At 42.9% G+C, this 26036-nt stretch overlaps 1 protein-coding gene and 1 non-coding gene across 2 annotated transcripts; one reads left to right on the top strand and one right to left on the bottom strand.

Annotated features, from left to right (window-relative positions):
* The first annotated feature begins 377 nt into the window (after positions 1 to 377).
* On the top strand, positions 378 to 3826 carry LOC109871902 (ras-related protein Rap-2b-like). The gene has a single exon (XM_020462927.2). It carries the CDS (start codon positions 747 to 749, stop codon positions 1293 to 1295), a length of 549 nt encoding a protein of 182 aa, XP_020318516.1. The 5' UTR covers positions 378 to 746; the 3' UTR covers positions 1296 to 3826.
* Positions 3827 to 15775: 11949 nt separating this feature from the next.
* On the bottom strand, positions 15776 to 15828 carry LOC116357872 (U7 small nuclear RNA). The gene has a single exon (XR_004205913.1). It is a non-coding gene; the product is annotated as a U7 small nuclear RNA (small nuclear RNA).
* Positions 15829 to 26036: the final 10208 nt, after the last annotated feature.

Here is a 26036-nt window from a genome sequence, read left to right as displayed (position 1 = left end):
TGGACATTGTTAATGAAGTCACAATGAAGTCATAAGATGTCTAGCTAGCAATTTGTTAGCTATGCTAACAAGCTAGCAAGAAGTTGCATATCTCAACTTCCAGTAGACAGGTGAAGCGCTTGTACACTCAACTGAAATGATACTGTTTGCTTACAATATACTAAAATTAACTAATAATATGTAGTATATACTCTTGTATGTAGTATACAGAATGTTAGTATGGGTATTCGAACAGCTGATGTCTCAAATTTGCAGGGTGGTGAACACATTCTCACGTCAGGTTTTTTTTGTTAACTGGCGCACGCACATTTTTGGGGTATATTTTGTATGCAAGCACGGTTTATAAATGAGGCCCCAAGTGACTAATATTTGCGTAGACTAATGTTTTGGGTGACTGCCCCTTTAAGAAATCACAGAACTAAGCCTTGGTTCGTGACGTTAGTTGTCTTGCGTTGAGAAACTGTGTGCAGGAAACGCCAGCCATAGAAGAGATCACGCTTTTTAACACCGTGCCACGGTACAAACAACGGAAAATGTGCAACGCGTTATATTATTAATGTTCGGAAACGGCCGCTCTCTTCGGATTCTTACCAGGACCTTCGGAGACGACCCTCGAAAGCGTTTCCGCCGAGGGATTTGACAACTCCCACCCTCGAAAGAGCTGCCTTTCTGCGGTCTGAAAACATCGGGTCGGCCAGCGGGTGGGTAGAGGATTCGTGGAGAGGGGCTGTCTGTTTTCCGAAGCCATGAGGGAGTATAAAGTGGTCGTGTTGGGCTCGGGCGGCGTGGGTAAATCTGCATTGACTGTCCAGTTTGTGACGGGATCCTTCATTGAGAAATACGACCCTACAATAGAGGATTTTTACCGAAAGGAGATCGAGGTGGACTCGTCTCCCTCTGTTCTGGAGATACTGGACACGGCGGGGACCGAACAGTTCGCCTCCATGCGAGACCTGTACATCAAAAACGGGCAGGGGTTTATTTTGGTCTACAGTCTGGTCAACCAGCAGAGCTTCCAAGACATCAAGGCGTTGAGGGATCAAATCATCCGAGTGAAAAGATACGAGCGAGTGCCCATGGTATTGGTTGGAAATAAAGTGGACTTGGAAGGCGAGAGAGAGGTCTCTTCCGGGGAAGGCAAGGTGCTGGCTCAGGAGTGGAATTGCCCGTTTATGGAAACTTCTGCCAAAAATAAAGGCTTGGTCGACGAACTGTTCGCAGAAATCGTGAGACAGATGAACTATTCCTCTTTACCCAGCGGTGGAGATCGCTGTTGTTCTTGTGTTCTTTTCTAAAAAAAAACATCTTTAAGTTTGCAACTGTGATAGTTATCTAGCTAAGTAAAACTCATTTAAAAAAAAAAGGCCTGTTTTGATAACCTGTTGATAACAAAATTATACGGCCTCTTTTTGATAATGCGACCGTCAGTATTATTGGAAAGTTATTTGCACACAACAATCGACGATGACAACAATTTATATTGAAATAGCCTAAAAAGTGTTTACATGACAAAGTACTTGAATGTTTGAGATTTAAAAAAAAATATCACACAGCTTTGTAATTGACACTTTTTTTCTGGAAACGTGCCTAACTGGGAATGTCTTATTGTAAAACCTAAGAGACGCTTTTTGTTCTGGAACTTTGGTGGGGTTTGATTACTGTTGAGTTGTACTTTTTCATGGTTTCTGGGCGGGTCCTTCTGGCCTGGAGAGGGATTAGAGGATTAGTCCCTTTGCTGAACAGGGATTGGTCACTTTTTGTGTGGATTCTGATGGGCTCAAGGACCCCCTTCCTCCTCCATGCAAAAGCTCATGTTTGGATTTTTAGTGTCAAATAAACCCCAAACTCTGTGAATATGCACTGGTCACTGGAACTAGTATAAACCTGAGCAACTAATTTAAAATGACTAAACATAGTCTAAACATCAAGAAATTGTGTTTTACCTGCAGAAAAAAAGTCCTACCAAGATGTGTTGTCAGGCCATGGAGTGTTGTGGCTTTTTTTGTGTTTTTCTTCAGGATTTGGTAACGTTGGATTTAACTTCCCCTGCCCATCTCACTCTTCAATGTGCACAAACAAGGTCCTTACTGATGTGACATGGGGGGGGGAACAGGACCCCATATCAAGTGCCTTCCTAAGAAATACACCTGTGTCTCTATGTGCCAAACAAGGAGCCCTACAATCACAACAGTACTTTACCGTTTCATTTCAGTTGGGCTCATAGTGAAAGAGGCTTACTTCCGGGTTGTTCCGTTTGATTTCAATCACTTTTTGACCTCACTCCTTTTTGATTAGAACTCAACTTTACGTGCACATTTGCCCATGGAAGAGGTGGTCAGAAAGTGACATTTTGGAACTGAAAGCCAAAAGATTCAGGAGATAGAGGTGCTCAAAGTTGACCAGTTTAGCATAACCCAACATACCATGAGACATAATTTCTTCATCACTGGGAAATACAAATGGTTGAGTTTGATGTAATTTAAAAGCTTAACAGGCTTGTCAAACTATTAAAAAAACAAAAACATTTTAATGTCAATTATCTAAAATGTGTAAAATCCAATTGACATATTCCGAGGTATATGTGTTGTGCCCGCCATCAGTTGAGACACAGCATACTCTTAAATACAGGTTGGGTGCCATTTGAATCTTTAGAAATAGTTCCATTCTATGAATTATATCCCTTCAGACCAGTGGAATTTAGCTGGTGGTACACCATTGAAATTAACATTTTACTTTCGCAAAGATGGCCACCGGTCCACTCACCGTTGAATGTCAACTTAAATGGGAATGTCTATTATGTATATTTCTATGATTTCAATAGGTGTCACATGGACTATTGACAGTGTAATTTCAAACAACTGATATTCTAATTCAAGTCAAAAAATTTTGATATGTGGACAAATCATCTTTGTGGTACCATTTTTAAAGCTGAAATTTCTGTTATTCCCATTTTAATACATTTAGCCAAAACATAACACCCACCCTGTATTCAAGAGCATGCTGTGTCTCAACCAATGGCAAGCACAATACAAACACCTCACATGATGTAAAATAGGGTCTATGCTAGTACAAAGGACACTGCCCTGTGTAGGGTGCTGTCTTTCGGATGGGACGTTAAACGGGTGTCCTGACTCTCTGTGGTCATTAATAAAGATCCCATGGCACTTATCGTAAGAGTAGGAGTGTTAACCCCGGTGTCCTGGCTAAAATTCCTAATCTGGCCCTCAAACCATCACGGTCACCTAATAATCCCCAGTTTACAATTGGCTCATTCATAAAATAAATAAAATATTTTTAAAAATGTGAAAAATGAAAAAGTTGAAGTTGATGTGTTTTTAGATAATTGAAGTTAAAATATTTTTTTTGAAAGACAGAAATTAAGAAATTACTAAATAGTTTGACAACCCTGTTTGTAAGATTTAAAATTGTGTTAAACCCAGCTGTTTATATTTTCCAGTGATGAAGACATGGTGTTCAAATCAAAAAGGTGTACAGTCAAAAAGTGATTTGAAATAAAATGTAATGGCTCTTTTTGTCTTTTTCAATGAGGAAGTTGAGGTGTAGATGGAATAACAGTTATTTCAGTGCAAAGTTTGAGCTCTTTTTTTCCCCCACACTGGTATTCCTTCACTGAGAGTATGAGCCCAAACAGCTTTATGTTGTGGGTTCAGCAAAAAGTAAGCCATGTTTGTTTTTATCTTAGAAATAGTTTCTTTCTGAAATGTGAATTCCTGATTTCAATTGTAATTTTGACCCCAGACAAGCCTTTTACCACCCACTTGTCTGGATTGAACAACTTTTAATACAAAAGGCATTTTATGTAAAAGGTTTGGTGTGTACTCTTCATTCTGTTGGTGTGGTTGTGTGAATGCTTGTGCACACGCTACACTTGAACATGTGGGGTGTAATCATTAGTGCGAACAGTTGCATTTTGCAACGAAAACAAGTTTTTATTGGACAAATTCAGGTAGGTCCCTCCCTGTTTTGTTCCTATGGCATCCGTTTAAAGAAACATTTTGCAACAGAATTGGCGTAAAGAATACGCCTGTGGTCATTGGCATTAGGCATTGTATTTCTGATTGACTTTTGCCTCATACCTCAGGGCCTGACTCTTAACAGACCTCTCCTTTTTCAACCCTCCACAAACCTCAACAAATAACTTCATTTCCTATTTCATAAACATGTTGATCTCTTTAAATTGCTCTGACACATGAATTGCTCTTTGCTTTGTCAATGGTTGAACATAAACAATATTTTTCTGTGGTATAGTCAACCTATTCAGTAGGCTTTTTCTTCCCTCCAGCTTTTTGAGTAGAGGGCAGGCTGGGTGTTCAGTTGGAGGGCTTGTTGGTTAGGGGTACTTCCCTCTTCCCACCACATGTTTTCTGGGTAGAGGGAGTCAGGAGGGCGCAGAGGGTACTTTCTGTGTCTGGAGCCAGGCCGAATCAGCAGCAAACAGACAGACGTTTGTGACACTGTGTGTGTTAGAGAGAGATGGAGGGACGAGTACTGGGAAACACTCAGCAGAGAGGGTGAAATCAGATGTGTGGGGGTGTTTGTGTTTGAAAGAAGCAGAGAGACTGATTTTCTGGGAAGTGCCAAGCCCAAGTGTTTGGGTATGTGTATGTCCATAAAGTGAACAGTCAAAGCTTTATCATGCTGAGTGGTTGGAGGCAAGACATTCCATAAATTAAGGTAGATGTAGCATAGTCATGGCGGAGGAAGGGAGAGAAGCTGAACTGTGGTGAAATGGAGAAGGAATTGAAAGATTATATCCTCAATACTACCAAGGATATTCTAATGTGTGCATGCGTGTATACTTTATGGTTATTGAGTTGTGTGTGTGTGTGTATAAATATCAGAGACATTTATTTATCTTGGTCTGAGAGTCCTTTAGGTGCCTTTTGGTAAACTCCAAGCGTGCTGTCATGTGTCTTTTACAGGAGTGGCTTCCGTCTGGCCATAAAGGCCTGATTGGTCCCATCTCCACAGAGGAACTCTGGAGCTCTGTCAGAGCAACCATCCTGTTCTTGGTTACATCCCTGACCAAGGCCCTTGCTCAGTTTGTTCGGGCAGCCAGCTGTGTTCTTGGGGACCTTCAATGCTGCAGAAATGTTTTGGTGCCCTTCCCCAGATCTGTACCTCGACACAATCCTTTCTCTGAGCTCTACGGACAATTCCTTTAACCTCATGGCTTGGTTTTTGCTCTGACATGCACTGTCAACTGTGGTGCCTTTCCAAACCATATCCAATCAATTAAATTTACCAAAGGTGGACTCCAATCAAGATATAAAAATATCTCAAGGATAAATAGATTCAGGATGCACCTGAGCTCAATTTCGAGTCTCATGGCAAAGGGTCTGAATTCTTAATAAGGTATTTCTTTCATTTTTAATAAACCTGAAAAATGTCCAAAAACGTGTTTTCACATTGCCATTTTGGGGTATTATGTGTAGATTGAGGGAAAACATGTATTTAATATGTTTTAGAATTTAAATGTAACAAAATGTGGAGAAAGGGAAGGGTCTGAACACTTTCCGAATGCTCTATATTTCAGGCCATCTTTTAACATCCATCTGAGCAAAAAACATAAGGAACCGGTTGTAGATCACAGTCATGTCAGACAAAATGTAGAAAACACCGTAGATGATAAGACACAGTAGATGTCACACTCACAGATGCACATGTCGATAAAGGTGATGTAGTTAATGAAGATGACCAAGGGGCATTCTTGAGTAACTTGGCCTTGTTTTACCTGAAGATGCAAGCCCAAAATGCTGTTGCCAGCCAGCACAATACAGTCCACAGTAGAGTTCCAGGAGGTCCACAACTGTGGAATGAAAAGTGTGCTCTCAAAACAAGTGAAGCAGGGACAATACAAGAAGTTGTCTATGCTTAACTTGTATGACAGTGAGATAAAGCAAATAATTGACGAAGTATCACAAGAAGATCTGCTTACAGAACATAGAGGCATTTAAAAAAAAACTTGAGCTAAGTTGAGCTCACTCAGATTTACCTTGGTTCTGATGCTAGTGGCAAGGAATGTTTCTGTCAATTCATCCCCATCAAAGAGACACTGAAATCTCTCCTGGTACAGTCAAATAAAATGTTATTTGTCACATGCGCCGAATACAACAGGTGTTGTAGACACAATGAAGTGCTTACTTAACCAACAATGTGCAGTGTTAAGTAAACTTTTTTTATTTTTAAATACCAAATAATTAACCAGTAGCGAGGCTATATACAGAGGGTACCGGTACAGAGTCAATGTGTGGGGGCACAGGCTGGTCAAGGTAATTGAGGTAATATGTACATGTAGGTAGATTTAAAGTGACAGAGATTAGCAGCAATGTAAAAGAGGGAGGGGGGGGGGATGTAAATAGTCTGGGTAGACATTTGATTAGCTGTTCAGGAGTCTTATGGCTTTGGGGTAGAAGCTGTTAAGAAGCCTTTTGGACCTAGACTTGGCGCTCCGATACCGCTTGCCGTGCTGTAGCAGAGAGAACAGTCTATGACTAGGGTGGCTGGAGTCTGACCATTTTTAGGGCCTTCCTCTGATGTGGACACTAAGGAACTTGAAGCTCTCAACCTGCTCCACTACAGCCCCGTCGATGAGAATGGGGGCGTGCTCGGTCCTCCTTATCCTGTAGTCCACAATCGTCTCATCTCAACTATGAAAGACCGTTACAAACAGGCAAAAATGCATGTCTCTGTTGGCAATGTTTTAGAGGATGTGACAAATGAAAAAACTGCATAGGAAAAAGTACTGTTACAAGAGTCCCCCTCATCATTGTCTATCATTCTCTACCAGGATGTATTTGAAGTGGCAAATCCTCTAGGCTCAGGTATAATAAAAACTCAAAATCCTGGCGGTATACATAACACTGGGTGAGATTCTGCCCAACAATCAATCATCAATCGATCCCATGCAATTGGTATTGGTACCACTGGTCAAGACATAATTCAAGGGATCAAGTTTGATTCTGTATTTAACACTTTGAAGCACTTCCATGTGTGTAAAGGGCTTCCTCATTGTCTAAGCCACAATTTATTTAACCAGCTTCACGAGGTAGTCACCTGGAATGCATTTCAATTAACAGGTGTGCCTTGTTAAAAGTTAATTTGTAGAATTTCTTTCCTTAATGGGTTTGAGCAGAAAATAGCCCTATTTGGTAAAAGACCAGGTCCATATTATGGCAGGAACAGCTCAAATAAGCAAAGAGAAATGACAGTCCATCATTACTTTAAGACATAAAGGTTAGCCAATATGGAAAATGTCAAGAACTTTGAAAGTTTCTTCAAGTGCAGTCGCAAAAACCATCAAGCTCTAAGATGAAACTGGCTCTCATGAGTACCATCACAGGAAAGGAAGATCCAGAGTTACCTCTGCTTACCAGCCCAGATAAATGCTTCACATAGTTCAAGTAACAGACACATCTCAACATCATTTGTTCATAGGAGATGGTTGAATTGCTGCAAAGAACCCACTACTAAAGGATACATATTTATTTAATATGAAGAGACTTGCTTGGGCCAAGAAACACGAGCAATGAACATTAGATCAGTGGAAATGTGTCCTTTGGTCTGATGAGTACAAATGACATTTTTTGTCCCAACCATCATGTCTTTGTGAGATGCAGAGTAGATGAGCGGATGATTTACGCATGTGTGGTTCCCACCATGAAGCATGGAGGAGGAGGTGTGATGGTGTGGGGGTGCTTGCTGGTGACACTGTTGGTAATTTATTTAGAATTGGAGTTGGTCCCCTCTTTGCTTCTATAACAGCCTCCACTCTTCTGGGAAGGCTTTCCACTAGATGCTGCTCCTAGACGTTTGCACTTAAAAAATAACAGCACTTACAGTTGACCGGTGCAGCTCTAGCGGGGCAGAAATTTGACAAACTGACTTGTTGGAAAGGTGGCATCCTATGACGGTGGCACGCTGAAAGTCACTGAGCTCTCCCTTAACATTAGCAAGACAAAGGAGCTGATCGTGGACTACAGGGCCGGACACGCCCCCATGCACATCGACGGGACTGTAGTGGAGCGGGTCGAGAGCTTCAAGTTCCTTGGTGTTCACATCACCAACAAACTATTTTTATTTTTATTTTATTTTACCTTTATTTTACTAGGCAAGTCAGTTAAGAACAAATTCTTATTTTCAATGACGGCCTAGGAACAGTGGGTTAACTGCCTGTTCAGGGGCAGAACGACAGATTTGTACCTTGTCAGCTCGGGGATTCGAACTTGCAACCTTTCTGTTACTAGTCCAACACTCTAACCACTAGGCTACCCTGCCGCCCCTATCATGGTCCAAACATGCCAAGACAGGCATGAAGATGGCACGACAATGCCTATTCCCCCTCAGGAGACTGAAAGGATTTGGCATGGGTTCTCAGATCCTGAAACAGTTATACAGCTGCACCACTGAGAGCATCACCACCTGGTATTACAACTGCTCGGCATCTGACTGTAAGGCGCGAGTAGTGCGAGAGTAGTGCGTACGGAGAGAGTAGTGCGTACGGCCCAGTAAATCACTGGGGCCAAGCTTCCTGCCATCCAGGACCTCTACAGTCGTGGCCAAACGTTTTGTTTAATTTTCACAAGGTCTGCTACCTCAGTTTGTATGATGGCAATTTGCATATACTCCAGAATGTTTTGAAGAGTGATCAGATGAATTGCAATTAATTGCAAAGTTCCTCTTTGCCATGCAAATGAATTGAATCCCCAAAAATTATTTCCACTGTATTTCAGCCCTGCCACAAAAGGACCAGCTGACATCATGTCAGTGATTCTTTCGTTAACACAGGTGTGAGTGTTGATGAGGACAAGGCTGGAGATCATGCTGATTGAGTTCGAATAACAGACTGGAAGCTTCAAAAGGAGGGCGGTGTTGGAATCATTGTTCTTCCTCTGTCAAGCATGTTTACCTGCAAGGAAACACGCGCTGTCGTCATTGCTTTGCACAAAAAGGGCTTCACAGACAAAGATATCGCTGCCTGTAAGATTGCACCTAAATCAACCATTTATTGAATCATCAAGAACTTCAAGGAGAGTGGTTCAATTGTTGTGAAGAAGGCTTCAGGGCGCTCAAGAAAGTCCAGCAAGCACCAGGACCGTCTCCTAAAGTTGATTCAGCTGCGGGATCGGGGCACCACCAGTACAGAGCTTGCTCAGGAATGGCAGCAGGCAGGTGTGAGTGCATCTGCACACACAGTGAGGCGAAGACTTTTGGGGGGTGGCCTGGTGTCAAGAAGGGCAGCAAAGAAGCCACTTTTCTCCAGGAAAAACATCAGGGACAGACTGATATTCTGCAAAAGGTACAGGGGTAAAGTAATTTTCTCTCATCCGGAAAAAAGCTTGTCCAGAGAAGACAAGGTGAGCGCTACCATCAGTGCTGTGTCATGCCAACAGTAAAGCATCCTGAGACCATTCATGTGTGGGGTTGCTTCTCAGCCAAGGGAGTGGGCTCACTCACAATTTTGCCTAAGAACACAGCCATGAATAAAGAATGGTACCTACACATCCTCCGAGAGCCACTTCTCCCAGCCATCCAGGAACAGTTTGGTGACAAACAATGCCTTTTCCAGCATGATGGAGCACCTTGCCATAAGGCAAAAGTGATAACTAAGTGGCCCGGGGAACAAAACATTGATATCTTGGGTCCATGGCCAGGAAACTCCCCAGACCTTAATTCCATTAAGAACTTGTGGTCAATCCGGAGAGGCGGGTGGACAAACAAAAACCCAGAAATTCTGACAAACTCCAAGCATTGATTATGCAAGAACGGGCTGCCATCAGTGGCCCAGAAGTTAATTGACAGCATGCCAGGGCAGATTGCAGAGGTCTTGCAACACTCAACTTCATTTAATTGTCAATAAAAGCCTTTGCCACTTATGAAATGCTTGTAATTATACTTCAGTATTCCATAGTAACATCTGACAAAAATATTTAAAGACACTGAGGCAGCAGACTTTGTGAAAATGTATATTTGTGTCATTCTCCAAGCTTTTGGCCACGACTGTATGCTAGGCGGTGTCAGAGAAAGGCCCAAAAAATTGTCAAAGACACCAGTCACCAGTTCTCTCTGCCACCGCACGGCAATCGGTACCGGGGTGCCAAGTATAGGTCCGAAAGGCTCCTTAACAGCTTCTACCCCCAAGCCATAAGATTGCAGAACAATTCATCAAATGGCCACCCGGACTATTTGCATTGACCCCCCTTTGTTTTTACACTGCTGCTACTCGCTGTTTATTATCTATACATAGTCACTTTACCCCTACCTACATGTACAAGTTACCTCAATTACCTCGACTACCCTGTACCCCAGCACATTGACTTGGTACCAGTACCCCCTGTATATAGCCTCGTTATTGTTATCTTATTGTGTTACTTTTTTGACTTCAGTTTATTTAGTAAATATATTCTTAACTGTCAGTAAACATTTCACAGTAAGGTTTAAGCCTGTTGTATACAGGACATGTGACGAATAACATTTGATTTGATTTCGAGCTTGATTTGTCAGTTGTCACCTACCTTTTTACCCAATGAGTAATAGCAATCTCTCCCTCTTTCTATTTCCATGTTTGTGCTAGTATCAGAGCTAAGGAGGACCGGTTTCAAAGATCAGGGTTATAATCTGCATGCCACCGAAACTAATTTGCACGTCCTTGTTTGCATCTCTCATTCTCTCAGAGATCCTGCCACACGGGCTGGGTCAGCAGATGCTCAGCTAGCGCCATCTCGGAGCCTGTGTTGTCTTGCGGTGGCGTGCCTCTCTGGCTCCAGTCTAGCCTTGCTCGCTCCTATCTATCCATCCATCCCTCTCTTTCTGCCCCACTCTCTCTCGATTTCTCTCTTGTTTCTCTTTTAAAGCCAGGCAGGCAAGCAATTGTTGTTAAAGTTCTATAAATATTTCTCACTGTTCGACTGTTGTTTTCCTATTTTTCGATCTGTTTTGATCGTTTTTTCTTACATAGTTCAGTATTTTCAAGAATGACCTACTCTGATGTTTTGGTTTGTGTATGGTGAAGTACCTTAAGGCAGACTTTTTTTTTGTCAATGTCCTTATCACTTATCTCTCTCTCTCTCTCGCTCTCTTTCCTAACTGGAGTTGTAAATTTGCTCTTTTGAAATGTTGTTCTTTGTGGTTAAAGTGCAATTTGAATATATGCACAGTTGAATTCGGAAGTTTACATAGACTTAGGTTGGAGTCATTAAAACTAGTTTTTCAACCGCTCCACATATTTCTTGATAACAAACTATAGATTTGGCAAGTCGGTTAGGAAATCTACTTTGTGCATGACACAAGTAATTTTTCCAACAATTGTTTACAGACAGATTATTTCTCTGTATCAGAATTCCAGTTGGTCAGAAGTTTACATACACTAATTTGACTGTGCCTTTAAACAGCTTGGAAAATTCCAGAAAATGATGTCATGGCTTTAGAAGCTTCTGATAGGTTAATTGACATCATTTGAGTCAATTGGAGGTGTACCTGTGGATGTATTTCAAGGCCTACCTTCAAACTCAGTGCCTCTTTGCTTGACATCATGGGAAAATCAAAAGAAATCAGTCAAGACCTCAGAAAAAAATTGTAGACCTCCACAAGTCTGGTTCATCCTTGGGAGCAATTTCCAAATTACTGAAGGTACCACGTTCACCTGTACAAACAATAGAACGCAAGTATAAACACCATGGGACTACGCAGCCGTCATACCGGAAGGAAGGAGACGCTTTCTGTCTCCTAGAGATGAACATACTTTCGTTCAAAAAGTGCATAAAAATCCCAGAACAACAGCAACGGACCTTGTGAAGATGTTGGAGGAAACAGGTAACAGAGAAACGAGTCCTATATCGACATAACCTGAAAGGCCGCTCAGCAAGGAAGAAGCCACTGCTCCAAAACCGCCATAAAAAAGCCAGACTATGGTTTGCAACTGCACATGGGGACAAAGGTCGTACTTTTTGTAGTAATGTCCTCTGGCCTGATGAAAGAAAAATATAACTGTTTGGTCATAATGACCATCGTTATGTTTGGAGGAAAAAGGGGGAGGCTTGCAAGCCGAAGAACACCATCCAAACTGTGAAGAACGGGGGTGTCACGATCGTCGTAAAAAGGAGACCATAATTAGAATTCATTCTTCTTTTAATGAATTTTTGACACACTTACTCATTCTAGGGTTTTTCTTTATTTTGAATATTTTCTACCTTGTAGAAAAGTAGTGAAGCCATCAAAATGATGAAATAACACATGGAATCATGTAGCAACCAAAAAAGTGTTGAACAAATCATTATATTTTTATATTTTTAGTTCTTCAAAGTAGCCACCCTTTGCCTTGATGACAGCTTTAAACATTGGCATTCTCTCGACCTGCTTCATGAGGTAGTCACCTTTGAAACATGAAAGTCAGTCACTCATTTCAAGAACATCAAAAAACTTCAGTCGCAAAAAAGTGCAGTCGCAAAAAAACATCAAGTGCTATGATGAAACTGGCTCTCATGAGGTCTGCCACAGGAAAGGAAGACCCATAGTTACCTCTACTGCAGAGGATAAGTTCATTAGAGTTACCAGCCTCAGAAATGGGCAATTAACTGCACCTCAGATTGCAGCCCAAATAAATGCATCACAAAGTTCAAGTAACAGACACATTTCAACATCAACTGTTTAGAGGACACTGCGTGATTCAGGCCTTCATGGTTGAATTGCTACAAAGAAACCACTACTAATGGACATCAATAAGAAGACACTTGCTTGGGCCAAGAAACACGAGCAATGCACATTAGACTGGTGAACATCTGTCATTTGGTCTGATGAGTCCAAATTTTAGATTTTTGGATCCAACCACCGTATCCTTGTGATACGCGGAGTATGTGAACGGATGATCTCTGCATGTGTGGTTCCCACCATGAAGCATGGAGGAGGAGGTGTGATGGTGTGGGGGTGTTTTGCTGGTGACACTGTTGGTGATTTATTTAGAATTCAAGGCACACTTAACCAGCATGGCTAGCGCAGCATTCTGCATGATACGCCATCCCATCTGGTTTTCCCTTAGTAGGACAATCATTTGTTGTTCAACAGGAGAGTGACCCAAAACACACCTCCTGCTGTGTAAGGGCAATTTGACCAAGAATGAGAGTGATGGAGTGCTACATCAGATGACCTGGCCTGTTTACAATCACCAGACCTCAACCCAATTGAGATGGTTTGGGATTAGTTGGACCGCTGAGTGAGGGAAAGCAGCCAACAGGTGCTCTAAAATGCATTAAATAAAAAATGTTTCTCATCAATCTACACACAATACCCCATAATGACGAATTGAAAATATAATAATTTTTTTGTTGCAAATTTATTATAATAATTACAATATTTTATTTAGATAAATATTTAGACCCTTTGCTATAAGACTCAATTGCGTTCAGGTACATCCTGTTTCCATTGATCATCCTTGAGATGTTTCTACAACTTGATTGGAGTTGTCGTGGAATATTCTAATCATGTGAGAGAGACTGTCATTTCTTCAAACAATCATCTTTATTCAATAATTATTGAATAATCGAATCACCTTTTTTCGATTAATTGTAATAATGAGTATGGTCGAAGAGTATTGGATCGAGAGTCGAACCTTTACAAACAATGCTGGTCCTTATATAGAGGATACTAAAAATGCTTCGTCACAGTTGGTTCCACCCCTCCCGGCACAATAAGCCACTTTGGGTTCATCCTGTGGTCATGTCTTTGGTGTTGTTTCCCAGATGCAAGAATGATTAGACACAATAAGTGTTTTGTTCTATTCCTCCAGGCTCTCTCTATCTTGGTTACACCCACCACATCTTATCTAAGGAATGCCAGCTGTAGGTCTTTAGGCTCCTCTCAGTTCACATAGACACAGATGAGAAGGTACTCAAAGCTATTCGATGCATAAACAGTATTATAACATAATCTTGTCATTTTGCTCTCACAGAGTTCACCTGTGGTAAATTCAATTGATTGGACATCATTTAGAAAGGCACACACCTGTCTATATAAGGTCCCCTCAGTTGACAGTGCATGTCAGAGCACAAACCAAGCCATGAGGTCAAGTTTTGTCAAGAAGTTTGAAACATCCAAGACTCTTTCTAGAGCTGGCTGCCAGGCCAAACTGAGCACTCGGGGGAGAAGGGCCTTGGTCAGGGAGGTGACCAAAAATCCGATGGTTGCTCTGACAGAGCTCCAGAGTTCCTCTGTGGAGATGAGAGAACCTTCCAGAAGGAAAAAAATGTCTGCAGCACTCCACCAATCAGGCCTTTTGGGTAGAGTGACCAGCTGGAAGCCACTCCTCAGTAAAAAGGCACATGACAGCCTGCTTAGAGTTTGCCACAAGGCACCTAAAGGATGCTCATAACATGAGAAACAAGATTCTCTGGTCTGATGAAACCATGATTGAACTCTTTGGACTGAATGCCAAGCGTCACGTCTGGAGGAAACCTGGCACCATCCCTATGGTGAAGCATGGTGGTGTCAGCATTATGCTGTGGAGATGTTTTTCAGCTGCAAGGACTGGGAGACTAGTCAGGATTGAGGGAAAATGAACGGAGCAAAGGGCAGAGAGATCCTTGATGAAAACCTGCTCCAGAGCGCTCAGGACCTCAGACTGGGGCAAAGGTTGCCCTTCCAACAGGACAATGACCCTAAGTATACAGCCAAGACAACGCAGGAGTGGCTTTGGGACAAGTCTTTAAATGTCTTGAGTGGCCCTGCCAGAGTCCGGACTTGAACCCGATCGAACATCTCTGGAGAGACCTGAAAATAGCTGTGCAGCAACGCTGCCCATCCAAGCTTCAGAGGATCTGCAGAGAAGAATGGGAGGAAATTCCCAAATAGAGGTGTGCCAAGCTTGTAGCCTCTTACCCAAGACTCGAGGCTGTAATCGCAGCCAAAGGTGCTTTGACAAAGTATTGAGTAAGGCGGTGATTACCTATGTAATTGTGATTTCAATTTTAAATTTTTTATAAATGTGCAAAATAATTATGGGTTATTGTGTGTAGATTGATGAGGAAAAAACAAATTAATCAATTTTAGAATAAGGCTGTAACGTAACAAAATGTGGAAAAAGTCAAAGGGTCTGAATACTTTCCGAATGCACTGCAGATGTACACGTATTGTTTCTTACAATATTACATTTCAGGGATCTGTCTTCTAAAGACAACCTGCAATGCTGTTTAGTACTGTAAAATAATTGTACATTACGTTAGTTATGTCCCTGTAAACTTACAGCATTATGCTGGCACCACAGTTGCCAGCTTAATACTGTAATTTTGCTTGACTGCAGAGATGCTGTAATATAGTTTACAGTACTATTTTCCTTACTGTAGTACATATTGAGCCATATTACAGCATCCTTGCTGTAAATTTGCAGAGTCGGCTATCTGAAATTACATGATCAATTGATGTTTACTGATCATGAAAGCATGTGTTGCTGTATGGCCTGACTCTAATAGCGGAGCTAAATGTGCACAATTGTTTTGCTTGGAATAATCTGAAATTTGTAGTTCTGACTATGCTCTTCAAGAGGTGATATTACAACCAAATGTATAACATTTCTTTAACAATCCCTTACACTGCACGTAGTTGTCTATGGGGTCTAGGGGGTCTCCTTGCACCCCATCAGCCAAATTGAACACTCTGCAACATATTGTATATTGTACAGTATGCTGTAGTATTTACTGTAGTGTTTTTGCAGACATTACTATAGTATTTACTAAAGTGCTTTTGTTTTATAATTTTTGACAGAAGTGGGGGCTTTCTCCTTGAGGAAACCTACTGGAGAAATACTAAAAGAGCACATTGTCCCTAACATGTAGGTAGGACAAAAATTGTGTTTTTGAGGACTTTTCTGTAGTCCAGTTTTTTTTGTGGATAATATAGTATTCTACAAAAGTCTATACTAAGTGCTACACATGATCGATGGATACTACAGTATGTAGTATAGTATTGTTCAGAATTCTATAGTATTTTGTTATGTATGTATCTTAGCTAAGGTCAATGCAAGCTGTACAAACACTTGGCCCCTAAGCCCTTTATTAAGTGGCTAGTTTCAGTTTAGTCATTTAGCAGACACTTTTATCCAAAACATCTAGGGTTAAGTGCTTTGCTCAAGGGCACATTGACCGATTTTTCACCTAGTCAGCTCAGGGATTCAAACCAGCAACCTTTCGTTTACTGACCCAACGCTCCCAAATTGTAGGACGCGCACCCGATGGTGAACTCAGTTCGGATTAAAATGTAGTCTTGAAAGTTGTAATAGTAGAATGCACAGGGTGCAATTTCGAAATTGGATAGTGCATCATCAGTTCCTCTTGTCATGTCAGTCATTGCATACCTTAAAGAGCTATATATAACTTGTCTGAAATGTCCAGATCAGCTAGCCCATGTCAGGTAACAATTTTTTATTTAGTTTTTTTAGCCCATAGATATTATAATTTTTGAGTTGCTCAAATTTCACATGAATACACATTAGACATGGAAAAATGTATAGAATGTATAGAATTGCAAGAAAATTTGCTTTAAAACTGCTACATTTTCTTTGCACCCCATAACAAAATGTATAAAAAATCTGTCAACCTAACCAGGTAAAACTGCGGACCTTTAATATGGACTCTGATGGCACCAGAGTTTTTCTAATCAGGTCACATGGTTTAAAAAAAACTCCTGGCCTTGGGAAGTATGAAAACCCTGTCAAACTGCAGCAACCTTGCACTTGTTTACATTAATGATATTTTAAAGAAGGACTAGTGGGGGTTTCCTATACACAGAGAAAGAAACATGATTGGACATTAAAACACACAGGGGTGAGCTTGCTTTTTGATGACAGGTTGTTCTCAGTTGGCCATCTCCATTGAACTAGAAAATGTTGGTGGAATCTATTGCATTTGTGTATTTTTTTCAATGAACATGCTGAAGGTGACAGAATTCTGTAAACAAATGTAAACAAATCCACAGACGTCATTTGATCTGCAAATGCAGATTCAACAGTTCTAATGCAAACGTGTTCTTTTGAAATGATTGGAATCCTACACAATGTAATACTTTTATTTCAAACTCTGAAAAGATGCTTGTCAGTGCTTCTGTTTTTATCTACACATTGTGATGTTTGTTTGCAAATGTGGGAGCATTTACCCCAAAAATTATTATCCATATTTATAAATAATGTTTTACAAATACAAGTCAAGAGGTGTTTGTATATGGGTAGTCCATTATATTTGGGCATTGTGGTTTTTTGATTTATGGATTATGGTACATATTTGTGAGTTGTACTCTATCTGTCCTGGTCAGTCCCTGTTTGGGAGACCAGATGCTGCTGGAAGTGTTGTTGGAGGGACAGTTGGAGGCACTCTTTTCTCTGGTCTAAAACGATATATCCCAATGCCCCAGGGCAGTGATTGGGGACATTGCCATGTGTAAGGTGCCGTCTTTCAGATGGGAAGTTAAACGGGTGTCCTGACCCTCTGTGGTCACTAAAGATCAAATCAAATTGATTTGTATAGCCCTTCTTACATCAGCTGATATCTCAAAGTGCTGTAAAGAAACCCAGCCTAAAACCCCAAACAGCAAGCAATGCAGGTGTAGAAGCACTCATGACACTTTTCATAAGATTAGGGATGTTAACCCCGGTGTCCTGGCTAAATTCCCAATCTGGGCTTCATACAATCAGTCACGTAATCATACACAGCTTCCAATTTACTCATTATTCCCCCTCCTCTGCCCTATAACTATTCCCCAGGTCGTTGCTGTAAATGAGAATGTATTCTTAGTCAATTTCCCTGGTAAATAAGGGTAAAATAATCAATTAAAACATGTATTTACAATAATTTTGGCACTACTCTATGTCCATACAGGGGTCTCATTTAGAAACGTCTGTCCCAACTCTCATTTAATTGGACCCACTTCAGAGTAGTGAATACCTTTATGCGATCCAATCGAAGCGCAGTATAACGGTAGAACAGATGTTTCACCTTTTCCATCCATGTTTGTAGGCTACGTCTGAATACTGTCATGTCAAATTTCTCGAGGAGGCAATAGCATATCGTAACCATTACAGAATAAATTCCTCATTCTGAAGTAGCCATACAACAAATGTCCTCGTTGGATTGGGCTTATTAGATAAATAAAATTATATTAGACTATCTGTCCCGTGCATTAGAAAGGGGGTGCGGTTTATAACATACAGGTGAACTGTCACGACTTCCGCCGAAGTCGGTACCTATCCTAGTCCGATCCACTTTTCACTTTCCATTTGTCTTGTCTTTGTATTACACACCTGGTTTCAATTCCCCAATTACTTGTTCAAGCAGGCAAAGCCCTGGAGTGGGCCAACGCCGTATGGAGTGAGGGAGACGCGGCTTTGGACCATTACGCAGTTTGAACCATTACGCTTTCGGGCAGTTTTCGACCACCCGTCTGAAGGTCGAGCGGCGGGTGAACATCTGCTTCACCTGGGGAAGTGGACGAGGAGCGTGCAGGATTTCGCTTTGGACTTCCGGACCCTGGCCGCAGGGATGGAACGACAGGGCCCTGATCGATCACTACCAGCGCGAGGACGTCCGTCGGGAGTTGGCCTGCCGAGACACCACTCTCACGTTGGACCAGCTGGTGGACCTATCCATCCGGCTGGACAACCTGCTGGACACCCGTGGACGTCCGGCCTTTCAGTTCCATCCCCCGATCCAACGCCCATGGAGCTGGGAGATGCTGCGCTCAGGGTGACTGGAGGAGGGGTTATTCCCTGCACCATCTGTGGCCGCAGAGGGTACACTGCTGGTCTGTGCTGGGGGGGTTCCTCAGGGAGTCGAGGCAGCAGGCAGGGCATTATCGTGTCACTCCAGGTCGGCACCAGTCGGCACCAGGCTCACCCAGAGCCCCCTGTTGCTCACATGTATGTGTTTATAAAATTTCTGGAGTTTTCCCCGCATTCCCAGCATAAGGCGCTCGTAGATTCAGGCGCAGCTGAGAATTTTATTGACCGTTCATTTGCCTATAGTTTAGGGATCCCCCTTGTTCCTGTGGATATGCCCTTCCCTGTGCACACCCTAGATAGTCAACCATTAGGGCCAGGGCTGATTAGGGAAGCCACCGCTCCACAAGACATGGTTACGCAGGAGGGTCACAAGGAGAGAATCACTCTCTTCCTTAAGGATTCTCCTGCGTTTCCCGTGGTGCTGGGCCTACCCTCGTTGGCCTGTCATGACCCCACTATTTCGTGGCAACAGAGGGCTCTCAAGGGGTGGTCACGAGAGTGCTCAGGGAGTTGTGTAGGGGTTTCCATCGGTGCGACTATGGTGGAAAGTCCAGAACAGGTCTCCACCGTGCGCATCCCCTCAGAATATGTCGATTTGGCTCTCGCCTTCTGTAAGAAGAGGGCGACTAAATTACACCCCCATCGATGGGGTGACTGTGCGATAAGTCTCCTGGTAGATGCAGTATCACGTGTATCCTCTGTCACAGGAGGAGACGGCAGCTATGGAAACATATGTCTCCGAATCCCTGGGGCAGGGATACATTCGGCCCTCCACTTCACCTGCCTCCTCAAGTTTCTTTTTTGTGAAGAAGAAGGATTGGGGTCTGAGCCCGTGTATTGACTATCGAGATATCAATCAGATTACTGTTAGGTACAGCTACCCGCTGCCTCTCATTGCCAGTGTGATCGAGACAATGCACGGGGCGCGCTTCTTCACAAAATTGGATCTCAGGAGCGCTTACAACCTGGTGCGTATCCGGGAGGGGTACAAGTGGAAGACGGCATTTAGTACCACCTCAGGGCACTATGAGTACCTCGTCATGCCGTACGGATTGATGAATGCTCCATCAGTCTTCCAGGCCTTTGTTGACGAGATTTTCCGGGACCTGCAGGGTGTAGTGGTGTATATCGACGACATTCTGATATACTCCGCTACACGCGCCGAACATGTGTCCCTGGTGCGCAGGGTGCTTGGTCGACTGTTTGAGCATGACCTGTACGTCAAGGCTGAGAAATGTATGTTCTTCCAACAGTCCAACTCCTTCCTAGGGTACCGCATTTCTACTTCAGGGGTGGAAATGGAGAGTGACCGCATTTCAGCCGTGCGTAATTAGCCGACTCCCACCACGGTAAAGGAATTGCAGCGGTTTCTAGGGTTTGCCAACTACTACCGGAGGTTTATCCGGGGTTTTGGTCAGGTAGCAGCTCCCATTACCTCACTGCTGGAGGGGGGACCTGTGCGGCTGCAGTGGTCGGCTGAGGCGGACAGGACTTTTGGTCACCTGAAGGCTCTGTTTACCTTGGCTCCCGTGCTGGTTCATCTGGATCCCTCTTTGGCGTTCACAGTGGAGGTGGAGGCTAGTATAGGAGCCGTGCTCTCCCAGCGCTCGGGCACGCCACCAAAGCTCCGCCCCTGGGCTTTCTTTTTCGAAGAAGCTCAGCCCGGAGGAGCGAAACTATGATGCGGGGGACCGGGAGCGGTTGGCTGTTGTCAAGGCTCTGAAGGCGTGGAGACATTGGCTTGAGGGGGCTAGATGTTCCGTCTGCTGTCCGTGACCGTTTGATCTATTGGGCCCACACGTCACCCTCCTCTGGTTACACTGGCATCGGTCAGTTGCCTTAGTGGGAAGTAGTAGTGGTCCACCTTGGACAAGGACGTGAGGGTTTATGTTTCCTCTTGCTCTGTGTGCGCCCAGTGCAAGGCTCCCAGGCACCTTCCCAGAGGGAAGTTACAACCCCTACCCGTTCCACAACGGCCGTGGTCGCACCTGTCGGTGGACTTCCTGAAGGATCTTCCTCCCTCACAGGTCAACACCACGATCCTGGTTGTTGTGGATTGGTTTTCTAAGTCCTGCCGTCTCATCCTTTTGCCCGGTCTCCCTACGGCCCAACAGACTGCGGAGGCTCTGTTCACTCACGTCTTCCGGCACTACAGGGTGCCTGAGGACATAGTCTCTGATTGGGGTCCCCAGTTCACGTCCAGGGTCTGGACAGCGTTCATGGAGTAACGGACAGGTGGAGAGAGTTAACTAGGATGTGGGTAGGTTTCTGTGGTCATATTGCCAGGACCGGCTGGGGGAGTGGGCGGCGTTCATCCCCATCCCCGGGCAGAGATGGCCCAAAACTCACGCCGCCACTCCTCCACTAACCTCTCTCCCTTCCAGTGTCCACTGGGGTATCAGCCGGTTCTGGCACCTTGGCATCAGAGCCAGATCGAAGCTCCTGCGGTGGAAGAATGGTTTAAGCGCTCGGAGGAGACCTGGGATGCCGCCCATTTGCACCCACCTGCCCTGCTGGAAGCTGGGTCCGCGGTTTGTGGGGCCATTCAAAGTCCTGAGGAGACTGAACGAGGTAGGCTACAGGTTACAGCTTCCCCCAGATTACCGTATTAATCCCTCATTCCATGTCTCTCCTCAGGCCGGTGGTGGCTAGGAGTCCAGGAGTCTGAGGTGCCGGATGTTCCTCCGCTCCCTCTGGACATCAAGGGGGCCATGGCGTATGCTGTTCGAGCCATCCTGGACTCGAGGTGTCGGGCGAGGGGCCTTCAGTACCTCGTGGAGTGGGAGGGGTAAGGTCCGGAGGAGAGATGCTGGGTGCCGGTGGAGGACGTCTTGGACCCTTCATTGCTGCGGGAGTTGCACCGTCTCCGTCCGGATCGCCCTGCGCCTTGTCTTCCGGGTCGTCCCCGAGGTCGGTGTCGGCGGGCTGCTGGAGCCGCGCATCAAGGGGTGGGGGTGGGGGGGGGGGGGGGGCGGAGGCCTTCTAGCCTTCGCCTATCCACTTTTCATTTTCCATTTGTTTTGTATTTGTCTTCCACACCTGGTTTCAATTCCCCAATTACTTGTTCATTATTTAACCCTCTGTTCCCCCAAGTTTGTTTGTGAGTAATTGTTTATTGTATTGCGGTCCGTATTTGTGGCCTTGTATTTACACAACGTGTATTGTTATATTATTGAGTAAAATTGCTTTCATTACTCTATCTGCTGTCCTGCGCCTGACTCATCTCACCAGCTACACACAGACGCATTACATGAACAGACAGTTGAAATTTTTCATTGAAGTGTGTAGGCTACCACTGTAAGTAGGTCTACTGTAGTTTTATTTCTTTTTCTAGTAGGCAGTGTTTTATAATGCACGCACAGTGCAGCATGTTTTAATTCGGGAAAAAGTAAATGCACAACATTATTCAATTCAAATGATCAGCTTACAGGTTCACAACAATTTGCAATTGTTTTTGTCTGATATTATAAAACGGGGAACATGCGTATGTATGGTGTGCTCCAAGTTTATAAATCTCAATATTTTGATATCTGCACAGTCTTTTCAGAAATATCGCATGCATATATTTAGTGTAAAATTTACGCAAGGTTAGAAATGAAGCCAGAGATTATGAAATATTTTGATAAAATGTTTTTGAAAAAGTAAAGCTGTAAACATTTGTGTTAACAACATTTTTGGTTGGAAACAAGGAATGCTTTTTTCAAACAGGAACAGGTGTGCAGTGGTGAAAAAAGTATTCAATTGTCATACTTGAGTAAAAGTAAAGATGCCTTAATAGAAAAGGATTCAAGTAAAAGTGAAAGTCACCCAGTAAAATACTTGAGTAAAAAGTTTAAAAGTATCTAGTTTTAAATGTACTTAATTGCAGTGGTGGAAAAAGTACTCAGCTGTCATATAAAGTAAAAGTAAATGCTATGCATCAAATGTCTTATATTAAGCAAACCAGGTTTAAGGACAGACATGATTTACAAATGCAGTATTTGTGTTTAGTGAATCTGCTAGATCAGAGGCAGAAGGGATGACAATGTGTTATACTGATAGGTGCTTGAATTGGGCCATACTGCTATCCTGCCAGAGCATTCTAAATGTAACTAGTACTTTTGGGTGTCAGGGAAAATGTAGTGGATTAAAAGTACAAGTTGTCAAAATTAGTAAAGTACAGTTACCCCCCAAAAGACTACTCAAGTAATACTTTCAAGCATTTTTACTGGTGTGTGTTTGTGTGTGTGTGTGTGTGTGTGTGTGTGTGTGTGTGTGTGTGTGTGTGTGTGTGTGTGTGTGTGTGTGTGTGTGTGTGTGTGTGTGTGTGTGTGAGAGAATGTTGCTGACTCGCTGTCGGAGTCGCATGAATCACAGTTTTGACAAGCGGGTCCAGACCAGACCAAATCTGAACCAATCATAAATGTCTATTGTTTCACAAATTTGGTAAGCACAGTATAAAATAGAGCACAGCACAGTAAAGAAAAGAAAAGTAGAGTATAGTTCAGTTCAGCACAGTAGGGAGTACAGTATAAAGTACTGTTATTAAATACTGTGCCGTACTCTACTGAATTAAACTCAACTATACTGTACTATAATACACTGTATTGTACTGTACCATACTGCACTGTACTCTACTGGACTGTGCTGTCCAAACTTGTGAAACCTATGCATCTTTTCAACGTCTGGAAAATAAGTATTCTAGGCTAATTAAGATGCTAGTTAACACATGGCTTGACCTAGGAACTCAAAAAATAGGTTTGAAAAAGCGCTCCCTTTCCTCGTTTCAATAAAAAGTTATTGTTTATGGATATTCCCATCATACAACTATTTATTAAAGGTCCCGCACAGAAATGCTATTTAGTAAAAATATCCTTGCATGACCAAGCACCCCTATAATATTTTTACGCTATTAAAATGCTCAGAATTGAAGAAATTGTACCTTTCTCTAATCTATCAGGAAGCTTGAAAGAACAGGCTGAGTGGGCGGGGAGCTTATATTCATGAGCTCGGCTTGACCGACAGCTCTTTGAAATACTCTTGCGTTAGTTGCCAGGTAACAAGATAAACAATGGGCCACATGTCATTCTGAGCCTAAATAGTATGCTTCGAGGCGTTTTCTCTAAGGAGCTGAGCACAGACTGTCGGATATTCAGACAAACTATAGCAATACACAATTGCATTTCTATTGTTTTGTCACTAATTATAGAATACGGTTCACCAATACACTTCTTCACAATAATTAGTAAAGCCTGAGTCACCTTAAGTTTACACATAAGGGAATGTACATGAAAACAGCATACAATACGTGTACTGGACAATTTAATGGTGCCTCTCCATTAGCATTATAAATTAAAATATGTTCAGAATTGTATGTATTGATCAGACATTTATTTGATTATTTACAATAGGCCAGCATAGCCGATATGTTGATCAACATGAACACTTATGAGAAATAATGGTGACACATCATTTGACATAAACTTATTAGCGCTATAATTCTAATATAGGCACCCGGTGCCCTACAGTGTACAGGACCCCATTTGTAACACCCCCCCCCCCCCCCCCCCCCCCCCCCCCCGAAAGCTTGAAAAAACAATACAAAATAACAAAATGTGATATCATGTCACCTAAAAGTTAACTACAGAGATTGATGCGGAGGGGAGGGGAGCGGGTCCCATGTACCCCGTTTCAATCAAAAAGGCTTCAGTCACCGACTTGGCTTCAGTCATCCCCAAGATAGAAGCTGTAGACAAATCCAGCTATGGCCTCTTCATCCGGCCTCTCACACTGGGATGGACAGCTCACTACATACTCCTCATCCGGCCTCTCACACTGGGATGGACAGCTCACCACATACTCTTCATCCGGCCTCTCACACTGGGATGGACAGCTCACCACATACTCCTCATCCGGCCTCTCACACTGGGATGGACAGCTCGCCACATACGGCGCTAGATGAAGGGTGACCTCGTTGAAGAGAAGATTCAGGAGCCTGCATACGTAGCCTGTAATGTTTTTGAAAAGGGAAATGTTTGTTAAATGGGTATTAACTAAATGTCCTTTTTTTTACTGTTCTGTGTTATGATGCTATCAATTCATTGATGTAGTGATCTACTCATTCATTCTACAATGCGTTTTCTGGTGTTTTTGAAGTTCTCAATTTGAAATACGCAATATTGGACTTTTTTGTGAAACTTTTCAGTGTTTGAATTTGGAATTTTTGTGTGCCTGAAATGCTCAATTGATTTGAAATGAATAACTATAAGTTAAGTATGCTGGGTCTGTCTTCACAGGCTTCACAGCATATGCCCCCCTTCTTTGCCTGGGAAAGCTGATTTTGTATTGTAGCAGGTGGTTGCCTGGGAAGCTGTGCAGACAGAGTAAATGTTGAATTTTTTAAATGTCTATCATTACAGCTTGATGATTGTGGAAAGACAAAGGAGATGTGAAATAATAATACCCCCCATCATCAGGATTAGACCCAATGACACAAGCTACATCGACCGTACATCGACCGTAAGACAACAACACACTCAATGGAATGGCAGAATATGACTTTCAGGGGTGAATTACAAATCCTATACACACCGCAACTCCTTTTGTGGACAACATTCCTTCATGTCAGCTGTGTGCTGGCAGTTCTCAGACTCAACGTAGGAGGCTGAGGGATGGAAGAACAAAAATCATATAGTGACTATCAGGTGTGTTACAGAAAATATACCGTTCACAAGTCAAAACAACCCCCCCCCCCGCCAGTTCGTGCACATTCAGTATGTGAGTTGTTGTCCTTTGATTGTTTATGTTTATCAATTCTGCATTACATATATCACCAGTAGTACATTTAAAATGAATCCCCGTCCTTTGTAATCTACAGTGATTGGTTTAATATGGCCTTTTCTGTTAATGCATTCAATATTATTACAGTCATTTACTGTGGACACGTTGTTTGCAGAGCTCACAACCTTTGCTACCCGTTGCACTATCAATTATCAGGAAATAAAAGTTTTTTTTCACAGTGACTTAGGCTATCTCCAATATTTGGGTACAATATGTGTCCGTACAAATTAATTTCAAACAATCAAGAAAATGGTTTCTTCATGTTGCATATCCAATACTGAGTCTACCAATGCCTGATTCACACTACCGGACCAAACCAAGGAAGGGGTTTGGTGTGAAACACACTCCCTTCTAGATGTACTGTGTGGTACGACCTCAAGGATTACTATAAAAGCAGGTGACGTCCCGCCTTATTTGGCAATGGTCTTGGTAAGTGGGGTGT

This window comes from Oncorhynchus kisutch, linkage group LG27 (assembly GCF_002021735.2).
Source record: "Oncorhynchus kisutch isolate 150728-3 linkage group LG27, Okis_V2, whole genome shotgun sequence".
Lineage (NCBI taxonomy): Eukaryota > Metazoa > Chordata > Actinopteri > Salmoniformes > Salmonidae > Oncorhynchus > Oncorhynchus kisutch.
This window is presented reverse-complemented; position numbering and strand designations above follow the sequence as displayed.